The sequence below is a fragment of the Salvelinus sp. IW2-2015 genome, linkage group LG35 (genome assembly GCF_002910315.2).
Source record: "Salvelinus sp. IW2-2015 linkage group LG35, ASM291031v2, whole genome shotgun sequence".
In the NCBI taxonomy this organism is placed as follows: domain Eukaryota; kingdom Metazoa; phylum Chordata; class Actinopteri; order Salmoniformes; family Salmonidae; genus Salvelinus; species Salvelinus sp. IW2-2015.
In genome coordinates this window covers 3,969,384-3,982,473 of record NC_036874.1, presented here as the reverse complement: position 1 = coordinate 3,982,473, position 13,090 = coordinate 3,969,384, and the positions used below count along the sequence as shown (strand labels likewise).

General features: G+C 43.5%; 2 protein-coding genes across 2 annotated transcripts; one reads left to right on the top strand and one right to left on the bottom strand.

The window, feature by feature from the left end:
- Positions 1–1,630: 1,630 nt before the first annotated feature.
- Positions 1,631–5,407, top strand: LOC111959020 (E3 ubiquitin-protein ligase rnf146). Its single transcript, XM_023980420.2, has 3 exons — positions 1,631–1,719; positions 3,475–3,537; positions 3,710–5,407. Exon 3 carries the CDS (start codon positions 3,722–3,724, stop codon positions 4,769–4,771), a length of 1,050 nt encoding a protein of 349 aa, XP_023836188.1. The 5' UTR covers positions 1,631–1,719; positions 3,475–3,537; positions 3,710–3,721; the 3' UTR covers positions 4,772–5,407.
- A 2,989-nt stretch (positions 5,408–8,396) lies between these two features.
- On the bottom strand, positions 8,397–13,039 carry LOC111958630 (matrilin-4-like). The gene is made up of 4 exons (XM_070437412.1): positions 12,898–13,039; positions 12,660–12,788; positions 9,507–11,710; positions 8,397–9,366 (listed from the first exon to the last, which is right to left on the bottom strand). Exons 3-4 carry the CDS (start codon positions 9,892–9,894, stop codon positions 9,182–9,184), a joined length of 573 nt encoding a protein of 190 aa, XP_070293513.1. The 5' UTR covers positions 9,895–11,710; positions 12,660–12,788; positions 12,898–13,039; the 3' UTR covers positions 8,397–9,181.
- Between the last annotated feature and the right edge of the window lie 51 nt (positions 13,040–13,090).

Here is a 13,090-nt window from a genome sequence, read left to right as displayed (position 1 = left end):
GCATTTATCAAACTCCTTGTAAACTGTGTCATATGCTTTCTGTACATTGTGCCATCTTAATGAACCTGGTGCCTTTATACTCATGTTTTGGGATTGCTCTTTGGTATCTATATTCTGGGATTAAGTAGCTTTGAATTTATCCACTCTGTTGTGAGAAAATATTCCTGCATCTCCTTTTGTTTTACTTTTAAATGATGTATCCGTTTTTCATTTATCTCTATGTCAGAAGTGCATTCTTCTTGCTGGCCTAACGGCTGCAAAATAAATTATTCCTGTATGATGGAAGCCTCCACACTCACTTTCTATCCGTCAATCGATCCCCATTTTTTTGTATTTAATTTATATGGAGCATTCTACTTCTCACATTAATGGAGCTAAAGAAGAGACTTTGAACCAATGGCTTCTTGCCGGTAAAAAAACTTTGATGGGTTGCTCTGGATTTTATTTTGTATTTTGAACCGTTTATGTTTATTTAATTTGATCCCTTAGGTCCTCGGGTGGGTTGGGATGTAGGTCCTCGGGTGGGTTGGATTGGGATGTAGGGGGGAGTATCTTCATTTTGTGTGTATGTTTTCATGTTTTCTGATAGTTATTATTACTAAATAAACATTTGATCACAAAAACACGCATTTTCACCTGTATTGCTACACTTTGCGCTTCAAAGTAAATCTCAGCTCTGTTAAAAGTATACTCAATAAAAATGATAAATGTAATTTATCATAGTGATTAAGGAGTAACAAAACATTGTTTTTACCTTTATTTATCTAGGCAAGAACAAATTCTTACTTACAAAAACGGCCTACACCGGCCAAACACGGGCCAATTTGGGACACCCAATCATGCCTGGTTGTGATATAGCCTGGATTCGAACCAGGGTGTCTATAGTGACACCTCTAGCACTGAGATGCAGTGCCGTAGACCGCTTCGCCACTCAGGAGCCATAAGCACCAGCAACATTAGACAACTATACAGAAAAATCTAAAATTGCTTAAATAAGTTAATCAAATCAATCAGATTAATTGACACAGACATGGTGGCATATCAGAATATCATGAACCAAGAGGTTGTGAATTCAAATCCCAGGTGAGGACATGTTGGATAATAATTACTGTATAAATGAACATACACAGTGTGATCATATATGGCAATGTGTATCAAATATGCAAGTTAAAAACATTGTATGGTAACAGTGCTGTGTGTGTAACTACACTGAACAAAAATATATATGCAACAATTTCAAAGATTCTACTCAGTTACAGTTCATATAAGGAAATCAGTCAATTGAAATGAATTCATTAGGCCCTGCCTAAACCATTGATTTCACTGGAAATACAGACCTACATCTGATCACAGATACCTTTAAAAAATCAGAAAATCAGCCAGTATCTGGTGTGACCACCATTTTGGCCGGTGTAGGCTGTCATTGTAAATAAGAATGTGTTCTTAACTGGCTTGCCTAGTTAAATAAAGGTAAAAAAACAAAACATCTATGGACTGACCAATGCTATACACCAATGGTCGTTTTCTAATATCAAGGAACGCCCACATTAAGAAACTCCCCGAATTGCGGTCTGCAATCACTTCATATTGCACTTCTCCGCTGATTCGAGAAAATTGTAACGTGCGTGTGCTGTGCGTGATTACGTACAATAAAAGTAGTCATCACGTTGACAGGCTAAATACGCTACGTTGCTTTTTGTGAAGGAGGAAAACAGACGGGTGAGTTTAACTTAACATGTCTCGCTATGCAGCTAATTTAGATAAATGTGTATGATTTAAGGTCAATGTAATATTTAACAATACAAGAGGCGCACAATGACCGACAAATCTAACATGCGAAATTACAGTCTCGGCTAAGAGAGACGTGACTAGCTCTGGCTTTCTTTCTCGACTGAGACGGCAAGCTAACGTTAGCTAYCTACGTTGTCAGTCCTAGATACTTGGATACAACATGTATCATTGTTTTGATTCCTCCTGAGGGTGGGTAACGTTAGTTCAAATTAAAGTTAACAGACTAGCTAACGTCAGTTTGTCCCCTTTTCAATGCGAATAACAACACCGTCACCGAAAATATCAAAATATTGTGGCCGTAACTCGCTACGTTAACGTTATGTAAGAGAATGCTGTCGAGTTTGCTAGCTCGGAGATTAGCCAACGTTAGTTAGCTAACGTTACATGGCTAACGATGGTTTACCCTCGAAGGGGGAAAAAAAAATGATGTTCGCTAACGTTWGCTGTCTTAGTTTTTGGTAGGACTGTATCACGACATTTTTTCCATGGCGCAAATTTTAACGAAGCAGACAACTCTTTGGTCCATTTAATATCCTGCTGTATGTAAAATAGTTAGCTATAGCTTGGAAAATAAAATATTACACTGGGTAATAAGTGACACTGGATGACAACATGTTTTGTCTTTAACATTAAGGCTGTACTCCAAAATTAAATGAAATCTGCTTAATGTTTTGTTTCCTTGCCGCGATACAGGTCCTGTCAGTTAACTAGCTCACATACTGACCACACTGCTCACGTCTCTTGCGTGAGCGTTGCAAAATAAATTCAGACATGCATGTTAGTAAGGGCCTCCTGAGTGGCGCAGTGGTCTAAAGCAGTGTTAGCTGTGCCACTAGAGATTCTGGGTTTAAGTCCAGGCGCTGTCGCAACCGGAGACCCATGGGGTGGTGAACAATTTGCCCAGCGTCCTGGTTAGGGGAGGGTTTGGCCGGCAGGGATGTCCTTGTCCCATTGCACACTAGTGACTCTTGTGGTGAGCTGGGTGCAGTGCACGCTGACATGGTCGCCAGGTGTACAGTGTTTCAACGAATCAGTGCGGTTGGGTTGTGTTTTGGAGGATGCACGGCTCTCGACCTTCACCTCTCCCGAGTTCGTACGGTAGTTGCAGCGACGAGACTGTAACTACCAATTGGCTACCACGAAATTGGGAAGGAAAAAGGGCAACAAAATCATCTGTTATTAAATCATTGCATCCACACTGCTTGCACAGGTCAACGAGCGTCTGCGTAGCCAGGCGCTAAAATAGAACTTACATGCTGACCAGACCGGTCACGTACGCGAGCTTTGCAAAATACATGTACACGTTATTCAATCATTGCACCCACACTGCTCGTGTGCACCTGCGTGGCCAGGTGTTAAAATAGAATAATTGGTCCTATTTGGGTGAATTGAAGATGAACTTAGGTCCAAACTCCAGTCGGTTGCAGTAATGCACCTCAAGTTGGTTGCCAACTGCCATATAAAGTCCAAAATATGTCATTGTTAACTAGCTAGTGTATCGGGACCCTGTTCTGGTCATTTCATGAATTAGTTGAAAATAGTCAAGTATAAATAGTCTTTGTTTTCGGATAATTAAATCGACTGCTGATATTGTCATTCCCGTATTGTTTACTTTCCCGGAATCGTAAGTTAATCTATCGATTAAAAAAAGTCTGTGCTATAACCTTTGTTTCCTTTTGGCAGTGAGACATTTGAACAACCACCAATAAGCCTAATGCTACAGTGGCAACATTAGCAGATATTACAGTAAGTAGCTACTACAGAATCTCTGGCTGTCCTGTGTGTAGCTAAATAAACTGCTTTAACTTGTTCAGTCTATTGGATGATTTAATTTGACAACTATGATGCTAGTAGTTCACATTAACATCCTTTTCTGTGTCCATAATGGTCTCTTTGCCCCCCACTCCCCCACCCAAAGTACTTCCTAAGGATGGCTAGCTGCGGTGAGGTTGACCACTCTGTAAGCTCGCTCCCATCCAGTAAGAAGGGGAGTGGTGACTCTGCCTGCTCTGGTTCCAGTGGCTCATCACCTGCCCTTCCTGTCCCAGAATGTGCCATTTGCCTGCAGAGCTGTGTCCACCCTGTCCAGCTACCCTGCCGCCATGTCTTCTGCTTCCTGTGTGTGAAAGGGGCGTCCTGGCAGAGCAAGCGCTGTGCTCTCTGTAGACAGGAGGTTCCCGAGGACTTCCTGGAGCACCCCACTCTGCTGTCCCCCGAKGAGCTTAAGACCGGAGGGCGGGSTGCCYCAGGGGACAARGCCTGGTACTATGAGGGGAGGAACGGCTGGTGGCAGTATGARGAGAGGACCAGCCGTGAGCTGGAYGACGCTTTCTCCAAGGGCAAGAAGACAGCRGAGATGCTGATAGCCGGGTTCCTGTACGTAGCCGACCTGGAGAACATGGTGCAGTACCGGCGCAATGAGCACGGCCGCCGCCGCAAGATAAAACGGGACGTTGTGGACATCCCCAAGAAAGGGGTGGCGGGCCTCCGTCTGGACACCGAGGGCGGCACGCAGGGGTCCGCTGCGGCAGGGAGAGGGAACTCTGCAGACGGGGCTGATACTTCAGCAGCCGCAGTGCAGCAGGCTGCAGCAGCTCCAGCTGCCTCCACAGTRCTGTCTGCTCCTGCCAGGCCTCCCACCTCTCTGGGGGGGCAGGCTGGCAGCCCGACCAGCCCCTCCCTGGAGGACACCCTGGCCCTGCTCCACATCAGCCCCACAGATGCGCCGGAGAGGGCGGAGGTCGGGGAGGGGGAAGAGGAGGCCACTGCCACACCTTCCATGTCATCTGGTCCTAACACTTCTGTGGATGGTTCTGGGGACTGGAGTGACGATGAGGGGGATGGGGAGGCAGTGGAGCCCCAGGAGCAGAGACTGCGTTTGGGGGAGAGCCCAGAGGACAGGTCCCCCCCTGGGGCTGAGGCCTCCAGCACCAGTAGTGTGAGGTCGCGAAGGCCTGACGGCCAGTGTACTGAAGTGTGAGTTCAACTCATCCTGAACCTCTTTACTGTAGCTAACATTCTCAGTTAATATAGGACTCTGAAACCGATTCAAACCAACCCCTGCATACAACTGTCTCAAGGCAAGGAGATACTCCCATTTATATTAGACTTTAAAGATGAAAATTACCCCCCTGAAAATTAGTGATAGTGATGAGCCTTGGGGGCAAAGTCTTTCCCCATACAACTTGTTAATTGAGTGTTGAGTTGTTTCGTGTAAGTTGTTTGAACGTCCCCGTGCCTCCAGACAGTGTGTGTGTGATGCAGCCGTGTTGAAAGATGGAGACTTTTTATTTTAAGAGACATGGGGTGGCAGGTAGCCTAGTGGTTAGAGCATTGGACCAGTAACCGGAAGGTTGCAAGGATCGAATCCCCGAACTGACAAGGTAAAAATCTGTCGTTCTGCCCCTGAACAAGGCAGTTAACCCATTGTTCCTAGGTAGTCATTGAAAATAAGAATTTGTTAACTGACTTGCCTAGTTAAATAAAGGTAAATTTAAAAATGGGGTAGCGGCCTTTTAGCAGCTAGTCAACAGTTGTTTTGATCGGATCAGTGGTTGTTTTCCTCTCTGCAGCAGCTTGGTGTGTTGCGCTCTAGGCTGCTCCAAAGTGATTAACACCTAGCTCCATGACCTCTCTGATCAAAGTCAGACAACATTTTAATTTAAGTTGCTGATTATTCATCTGAAATGCTAGTCTGTTTCATAACGRGTGCATGTGTTTTKAGAGAGGGGTTGGTTTCTTGAACACTACTGGTGAGGAGGAGGGCTGGTGTTTTAGTTTTTTGTTTGATTAACGGTTTTTATTTTATTTTTCTCTGGTTGTAAATTCTATTGTGTGGTTATTACTATGACGAGAAGAGCAATTGTTGCTAAGTGGCTTGCTGGCTGTCTCCAGTAACACCACTTGAAGTTTTAAATGTTATTGTGTTTATATTTCTTACCAGCCCAGCTTACTGCCATTGTCATCTGTTCAGCTCAATTTTACTGTCATTAAGATAACCTTTACTTTATGTAACGATTTTTGGTTTGTAATCTTTTGTTACATGGTTTGTAATTTTAAATAAAATGTGTGTATTCATCAACCCCAAAGGTTGCGATGGGAAGTATAGTTTTTGTTGAAAGCAAAAGACAAGCTGGTCACATACCAACACAACTAGCGACATGCAAGAAATAAGCTCTCTTGTATCAAATCTGGTCACAATGCAATTTTTTCCTGATATTTCTCATGTGACAACTCTACATTATATATACAAGTATGTGGACACTCCTTTTAAAATTAGTGGATTTTGCTATTTCAGCCACACCCGTTGCTGACAGGTGTCTAAAATCGAGCACACAGCCATACATTCTCCATAGACAAACATTGTCATTAAAATTGCCTTACTGAAGAGCTAAGTGACTTTCAATGTGGGACCGTCATAGGATGCCACCTTTCCAACAAGTCAGTTGGTCAAATGTCTACCCTGCTAGAGCAGCCTTGGTGTGCTGTCATTGTGAAATGGAAACGTATAGGAGCAACAACGGCTCAGCCACGAAGTGGTAGGCCACACAAGCTCACGAAACGGGACTGCCGAAGTGTGAAAAAATCAGTCCTAGGTTGCAACACTCACTAACGAGTTCCAAACTACCTCTGGAAGTAATGTCAGCACTAACTGTTGGGAGCTTCATTAAATGGGTTTCTATGGCTGAGCAGCGACACAGAAGCCTACTTCCTGTTTCAGTATGACAAAGCAAAGTCCATACAGAAATGGTTTGTCGAGATCGGTGTGAAAGAACTTGACTGGCCTGCACAGAGCCCTGACCTCAACTCCATCAAACACCTGTGGGAGGAATTGAAACGCTGACTGTGAGCCAGGGCTATTTGCCCAACCTCACTAATGCTCTTGTGGCTGAATGGAAGCAAGTCCTGCAGCAATGTTCTGACATCTAGTGGAAAACCTCCCCAGAAGAGTGTGTAGGCTATTATAGCAGCAAAGGGGGGACCAACTCCATATTAATGCCCATGATTCTGGAATGAGATATTTGACGAGCAGGTCCCACATACTTTTGGAACATGTAGTGTACCTCACCACTTGCTAATACCATGCACCTGCTGCTCCTGCCCTGCACAGGTCCACTCGGTGCAGTGTAGCGTACCTACTTCAACAGGTTCCAGCCCGCTCTGAATTCATCTCACACCCTGGTTTGATATTCTGATCACAGTGTATCTGTAAGCAACACCAAAGCCTGGTGTTTGGCCAGGAAACACATGACCTTTGTAAAGGGACAGGAAAGAGGAAGACAAAAGGGGTTGCATCCAAAATGGCTCCTATTTAGTACACTACCCTTGACCAGGGCCCACTATGTAGGGAATAGGGTGCCATTTGGGACGTACCCCTAGCGGTGTGTTATCAGGGAACCAGAAGACCGGACAGCTGGGTTCACACCATAGTGAAGCTTGATCTATCAGGGAGGGAAAAGGAGCGGCTGACTAACCTAGATTTAATGCAGCAGGATAAACAATGTTTCATTGTTAGTTATTCAGGATTCACATGCATTGGAAATTGTAGCAGTAAAGACCACTAGTGTGTTTTCTGTTTTTATACAAAACCTTTGTCGGGTTCAATCCAAATCTAACAGATGATCGGATCTTCCAATCTTTGAAAACATTGTGACATATTTTGGTGTTCCACAAAGTACAATACAAAGATCAACGAGGGATTTTTATTCACATCACAGCAATAGAAAGCATTTTGCTTGAAATACAAAGTGATTTTAACTTTGATTGTCATTATAAAATGTTGTACTGTATCTTATATGAGTTTATTTGGATCTATAAATTGCAGTTATCTGCCAAATAACATTTTAACTTTTAAAAAGAAGCACATTTTGATACCTGAATGTAGCAAAGTATATACAGTATTTTTGGCTTCACTACTCCAGTCAACAGCCCATGCATAAATGCATAGTTTTGTTCAGATATAAATAGCAGTTTAAGTAGAAAATATACCATATTATGTTTCCAGTGTAGCATGTTGAAATAGCTTAAAGTTATCCTTGAAGGTTTAGTAATGCTCTTGCACCGCAGGCCAGTTGAGAAGAATCCGTTGAGGACGAACAGATGAAAACAATGTCTTTGTCCTTCATTCGTGTCAAGCTGATTCTCAAGGGTCTCATCCTTTTTGACACAACATCAAGTATTTACACATGAAGGAAGTTATTGATTTTAAACTACACACATGTTCAAACATAATGGGTGCATCCTAAAGGGCAGCCTATTTCCTTTATAGTGAACTACGTTTGACCAGGGCTGATAGGACTCTGGTCAAAAGTAGCACACTATACAGGTTAGCCATTTGGAAAGCATGCAATGTCATGGCAATATTAAAGCTCTTATCTAAAGTATGCAACACCACCACAGAGCTGTAAAGGATATTAATTCTGGGTCATCTCCTAAGCTGTTCGTTGACCTGCTCTCTGGAAGAGCATCACGTTTCTCACACTACACATTATCTTGGGGGAGGGTTCTCTGTTTCACAGACAGACACAGTATGGATTGTCTTTTAGGAACGACTGACCCAGATTCAAGCTGCAATCAATTATTCATTCCAAGCTGACAATTACCTTACAATGATAGGCCTCCAATGGTATGGTTTCTGTTGTACTTCATAAAATCACCTGCAGGTGGCAGAGATGTACAGCATTTTCCCCCTGAACATAAAGTACTTACCGGCTCCTCAATAAATATTTCCTGAAATGCAGTGCATGAGAGAAAATCGATCTAACACACATTTTAAACTGGGTGGTTCGAGCCCTGAATGCTGATTGGCTGACAGCTGTGGTATATCAGAGGTATACCACGGGTACAACAAAAAATGTGTATGTAATCCTCTAATTACATTGGTAACCAGTTTATAATAGCAATAAGGCACCTCGGGGGTTTGTGGTATATGTCCGACATACCACGGCTAAGTGCTGTTCTTATGCACGAAATGTGGAGTGCATAAGAACCGCCCTTAGCCGTGGTATATTGGCCATATTCTTATGCACGACGCAATGCGTAGTGCATAGGAACCGCCCTTAGCCGTGGTATATTGGCCATATTCTTATGCACGACGCAATGCGTAGTGCATAGGAACCGCCCTTAGCCGTGATATATTGGCCATATACCACACCCCCCCAGGCCTTATTTCTTAAGTATAAAACATGATATGGAAGTCTATAAGCATTACCTTCATAAACAATCTGATTAGTTCTAAGACTTTAGATGGGTTTTGGGGCATTTTTGATTCAGTATTTGTATTTATAGAATTCATAATTTATTCAAGATGAGAGGATTTGTGCACTGTGCAGGAAAGTGTAATAAGGAATAATTAATAATGTGTAGCTGTGATGGATCTTTAATAAGAAAGTTATTTTAGAGTGTGTTTTATTAATTGGGTACCTTTACATATCCGTGACTTGAATTTGTCTGTAGTTTCTGCCATGTTGCTAAACTCTTCAGCATAGTACAAATGCTTATCATCTGTCTCGGAAGCAATTTCCCTGAGCTCCTCTTCGGTGGCTTTACCAACACCAAGTGCATATATCGTGATACCTGGGGGCGGAGAAGCAGGTCAAAGGTCAGAAGGAAGTGGATGAATGACTCCTTTAAGAGAAGATGGTACTCTATTAAAGGCTGTTTAAATGGCTCTGAAATCAAATCAAGTTCAGCAAACACGATGTAAGAAACCATACCAGTATCCTTTGCCTTAGTGGCCCATTTCGACACATCATCCTGGGATCGTCCGTCGGTGAACACGATGCTGACCCGTGGCATGTCGGGCCTGGCCCCCTCCTTGGCAGAGAAGCTGTACTCAAACATGTGATGCAGGGCAGCGCCCGTCATGGATCCTCTGCCCATGTACTGCATCCGCGACACGGCCCTGTTGATGTCCCAGCCTGAGGTATACTGACCCAGGGGGAACTCTGTGCGGACCTTAGTGGAGTACTGCAGCAGCCCCACGCGGGTGCCCGTGCCGGACACGTCCAGAGAGTCCACGATGCTGTTCACAAACTGCTTGGCAAGGTCAAAGTTGGCCAGTCCCAGGCTCTTAGAGCCATCAATTACAAGTACCAGATCCATCACTCCATCTGAACACTCTGCCTCTGCCGTAGTAGAGACAAATAGTGCTGAGTCGTCACGACGCCCCAAATCAACTATACTATGGCAAGACAGCAGCAGAAAGTACTAGCCTACATTACTTAAACAATGTTGCTGATAGGCTACTAACTGGCTCATTTTACAATACTGGACCAACATTATGAAGACCTGAGTGGGGGGACATATTATTATTTTTATCCAGTCGGATAAACACTCCAAACAGCCTACCTGACCGCTTGGAGGCGTCCACATGGTCCTAAAGCACACCTTTGCATCGTTTTGTATCACATTCCAATGATAAAACTGGGGGGGACAAAAATGCAATTTCAGAATGTGGGGGGGACAAGTCCCCCCGTCCCCAGTGACCTGGTCCCCCCGTCCCCAGTGACCTGGTGCAGGTCATATTGAAATAGTAATAAGGATCATTCTCATTAATAATGGAAATGTGTGTTCTCTACTCTACTCCAGGCTTCATGGTACCAAATACATAGTCATTTTAATGCAACATTGGGTAATAATGTGCATGAATATCCATCTATCTACCTATCGAGGACTACTCTTACTTCCTTCATGACATGTGCCTGTCACTGTCAAACAGTATAGAATATTCCTCTTAATCCAGGAAAAGAACACCCTGGACTAGAGGGAGCATCAGGACTAACCATGACCTCATAATCACAACTCACAAATTATGTAACATATAAATACCAGGATGGAAAAACACTCAGTCACAGTCAGACCCATTATAAAAGAGGCAGTTAGGTGTATATTTGAAAGCAGTCCAACTTCCCTCAGTCACATAAGCATTAATACGAAACATCCATTCTAACATATCAATTCAAAGGGATGTGAATCCGTTGGGCCAAAACAGCATGATGCATAGAGAAGATCCTCTTATTACTGTGCAATGTCCAAAAGATCTGTTACCGCACAGCTGATAGTAAGACATGGAAGRATGCCATGGACTTACTCTTGCAGGTTCTGTTATCAGGTCTGAGTTTGTAGCCTTCTCGACATCTACACACAAATGAATCTTCAGTGTTCACACAGTCATGCTCACACCCATGGTTACCAAGGGAACATGGATCAAGCTCTGCAGTAAGTAAAAGTGATCAGACCCAGTTGTTGAGGTCAATAAGCAAGACCTGCTAGTATGTTGAAATCTAAGTAAAATGTTGAAAACAAATGATATTTCTGCGTATTAGGTGAGACTGAGATACAGAAAAATGAATCTTCAGTGTTCACACACTCATGTGGTCGCCAAGAGCACAGTGGTCAATCTCTGAGAGGTGTTAGTCACATCGGATACAGAGATAGAAACAAGGCAGGAGAGAGAAAGGGACAATGCATACTAATATTCTTTCAGGGAATTAACACTTCTACACTGTTATATAGAAATATAACAGTGACTCACATATTCACTACATTCAACAAATAAATACATTACAAATGTTTTCCTCAACACTGCCCACACAGTGAGCACAGCACCCTATTGCTGAGTCCTCCAGGGACTGATATTTTTAATTAACAGTTTCTGATTGCTTTATTTGTTAGATTAAATATATTTTAAACCATTTTTAGAGGTGTACTGGCACTTCCATCTCAGGAGGGGGAGGTTGAGTACAGTGTTGTTAATAGCACAGTAACACAGTTCATATAACCAGAGTAGTGATGAACTTACTGCTACAGGTCTTGCCATCGAGGTTGAGAACATAGCCCCTCATGCATCTACAGATGTAGGACTCAGGAGAGCTGACACAGTCATGCTGACAGCCATGGTTCCCCAGGTCACAGTAATCTATTCCTGATGGGAAAAGGTAGGGACACACATAGATGGGCTTGAATTCATACATTATTCTCAGGATGTCAACAAGAGAATAGGTGCCTTTAATTTGAAATGTTCTTTATTTCCTGTAATACCAGTTGTTTCTGCCTATTTTTTTAAAGCACTTACAGATTATGATTAACACACAGGGCTCTGAAATCAATATCCCAAATGTGTTAGGATTGTAATACACTCGAGAGGTGTGCTTTCTGAAGTGAATTGAAATGTTTATTGTGCAATTTGCATCGGAACATACACTCTTAGAAAAAAGGTGCTATCTAGAACCAAAAATGTTTGTTCGGCTGTCCCCATAGGAGAACCCTTTTGGTTCCATGTAGAACCCTTTCTACAGATCAAACCAGATGGATTCCTGGCTGTCTGTTATGATCTCTTAGTATTCTGACACCCTGGACACACTCCCCCATATGTCAGCAGCCAGTGAGATGATTCAAAAAGCACACTTCCTCTTAGAGATCTCCCCCATGCTACTCTGGAGTCTGAAGTTCCACTAGAGAACTAGGGGCATGTCCAAATGTGGGTGGACTTGGACCTCCTTCTGGCAACAAGATAGACCAAATACTGTATTAGAGTTGGACTGATCTGGGACATTCATCCCTTCAACTGCTTAAAGAACTGATTGTGCACACTACAATTGTCAAGCATAGTTGCATCACTGAGCCAGTCCATGGATTGAAATGTAACCCAAAACAAAGTATTTGTTGTTTTCAGTATAATAGACCATCAGATTTGAGCAATGAAAGGACATGGAAATCTGGAATTCAGGTTAACCTTCACAAGCAGATAAATTACTTGTTTTCAGGGTAAATTCGTTATTTTTGTTCTATGTTAACTTTAGTCATAACCACAAAAAAGAAAGATAGAAAGAACGAACGAACGAAAGAAGAAAAACTAAGAATCTCACTTCGGCACGTCCTCTCGTCCTCGTTGAGTTCATACCCAAGCCGGCAGCGACACTCGTAGCCGAGTACCCCTGGCACGTTGGCGCAGATATGGGCACAGCCATGGTCCACCACATCACACGGGTCTTCCGCTACAGAACCAGGAGGACCACAACATAGGCAAAGACAGGATTGAATACTACTGCTGTAGCTAACCCTAACCCTAAACCTTCCCCTATGCTTCTGCTGCTGTTCACTCACCGCGGCAGGTCTTGCCATCGGAGTTAAGGGTGTAACCGTGTCCTGGGGGCGCCCGTCCGTTACGATCATGGCGATGCGGGGGATGTGCATGTCGGCGCGCCGGGCGCCCTCTGGCTCGGTGAAGGCCGTCTCCATGGTGTACTGGATAGCCAGGCCGGTCATGGTGCCGGTGGCCAGGTGGTCCATGGCCTTC

Bases quoted from the DNA above. Each gene is read 5' to 3' on its own strand.
- LOC111958630 (XM_070437412.1), bottom strand. From the start codon at position 9,894: ATGGATCTGGTACTTGTAATTGATGGCTCTAAGAGCCTGGGACTGGCC. The intron at 9,367-9,506 runs GTATGGTTTCTT...CTCCGCCCCCAG, and splicing joins CACTAAGGCAAAGGATACTG to GTATCACGATATATGCACTT.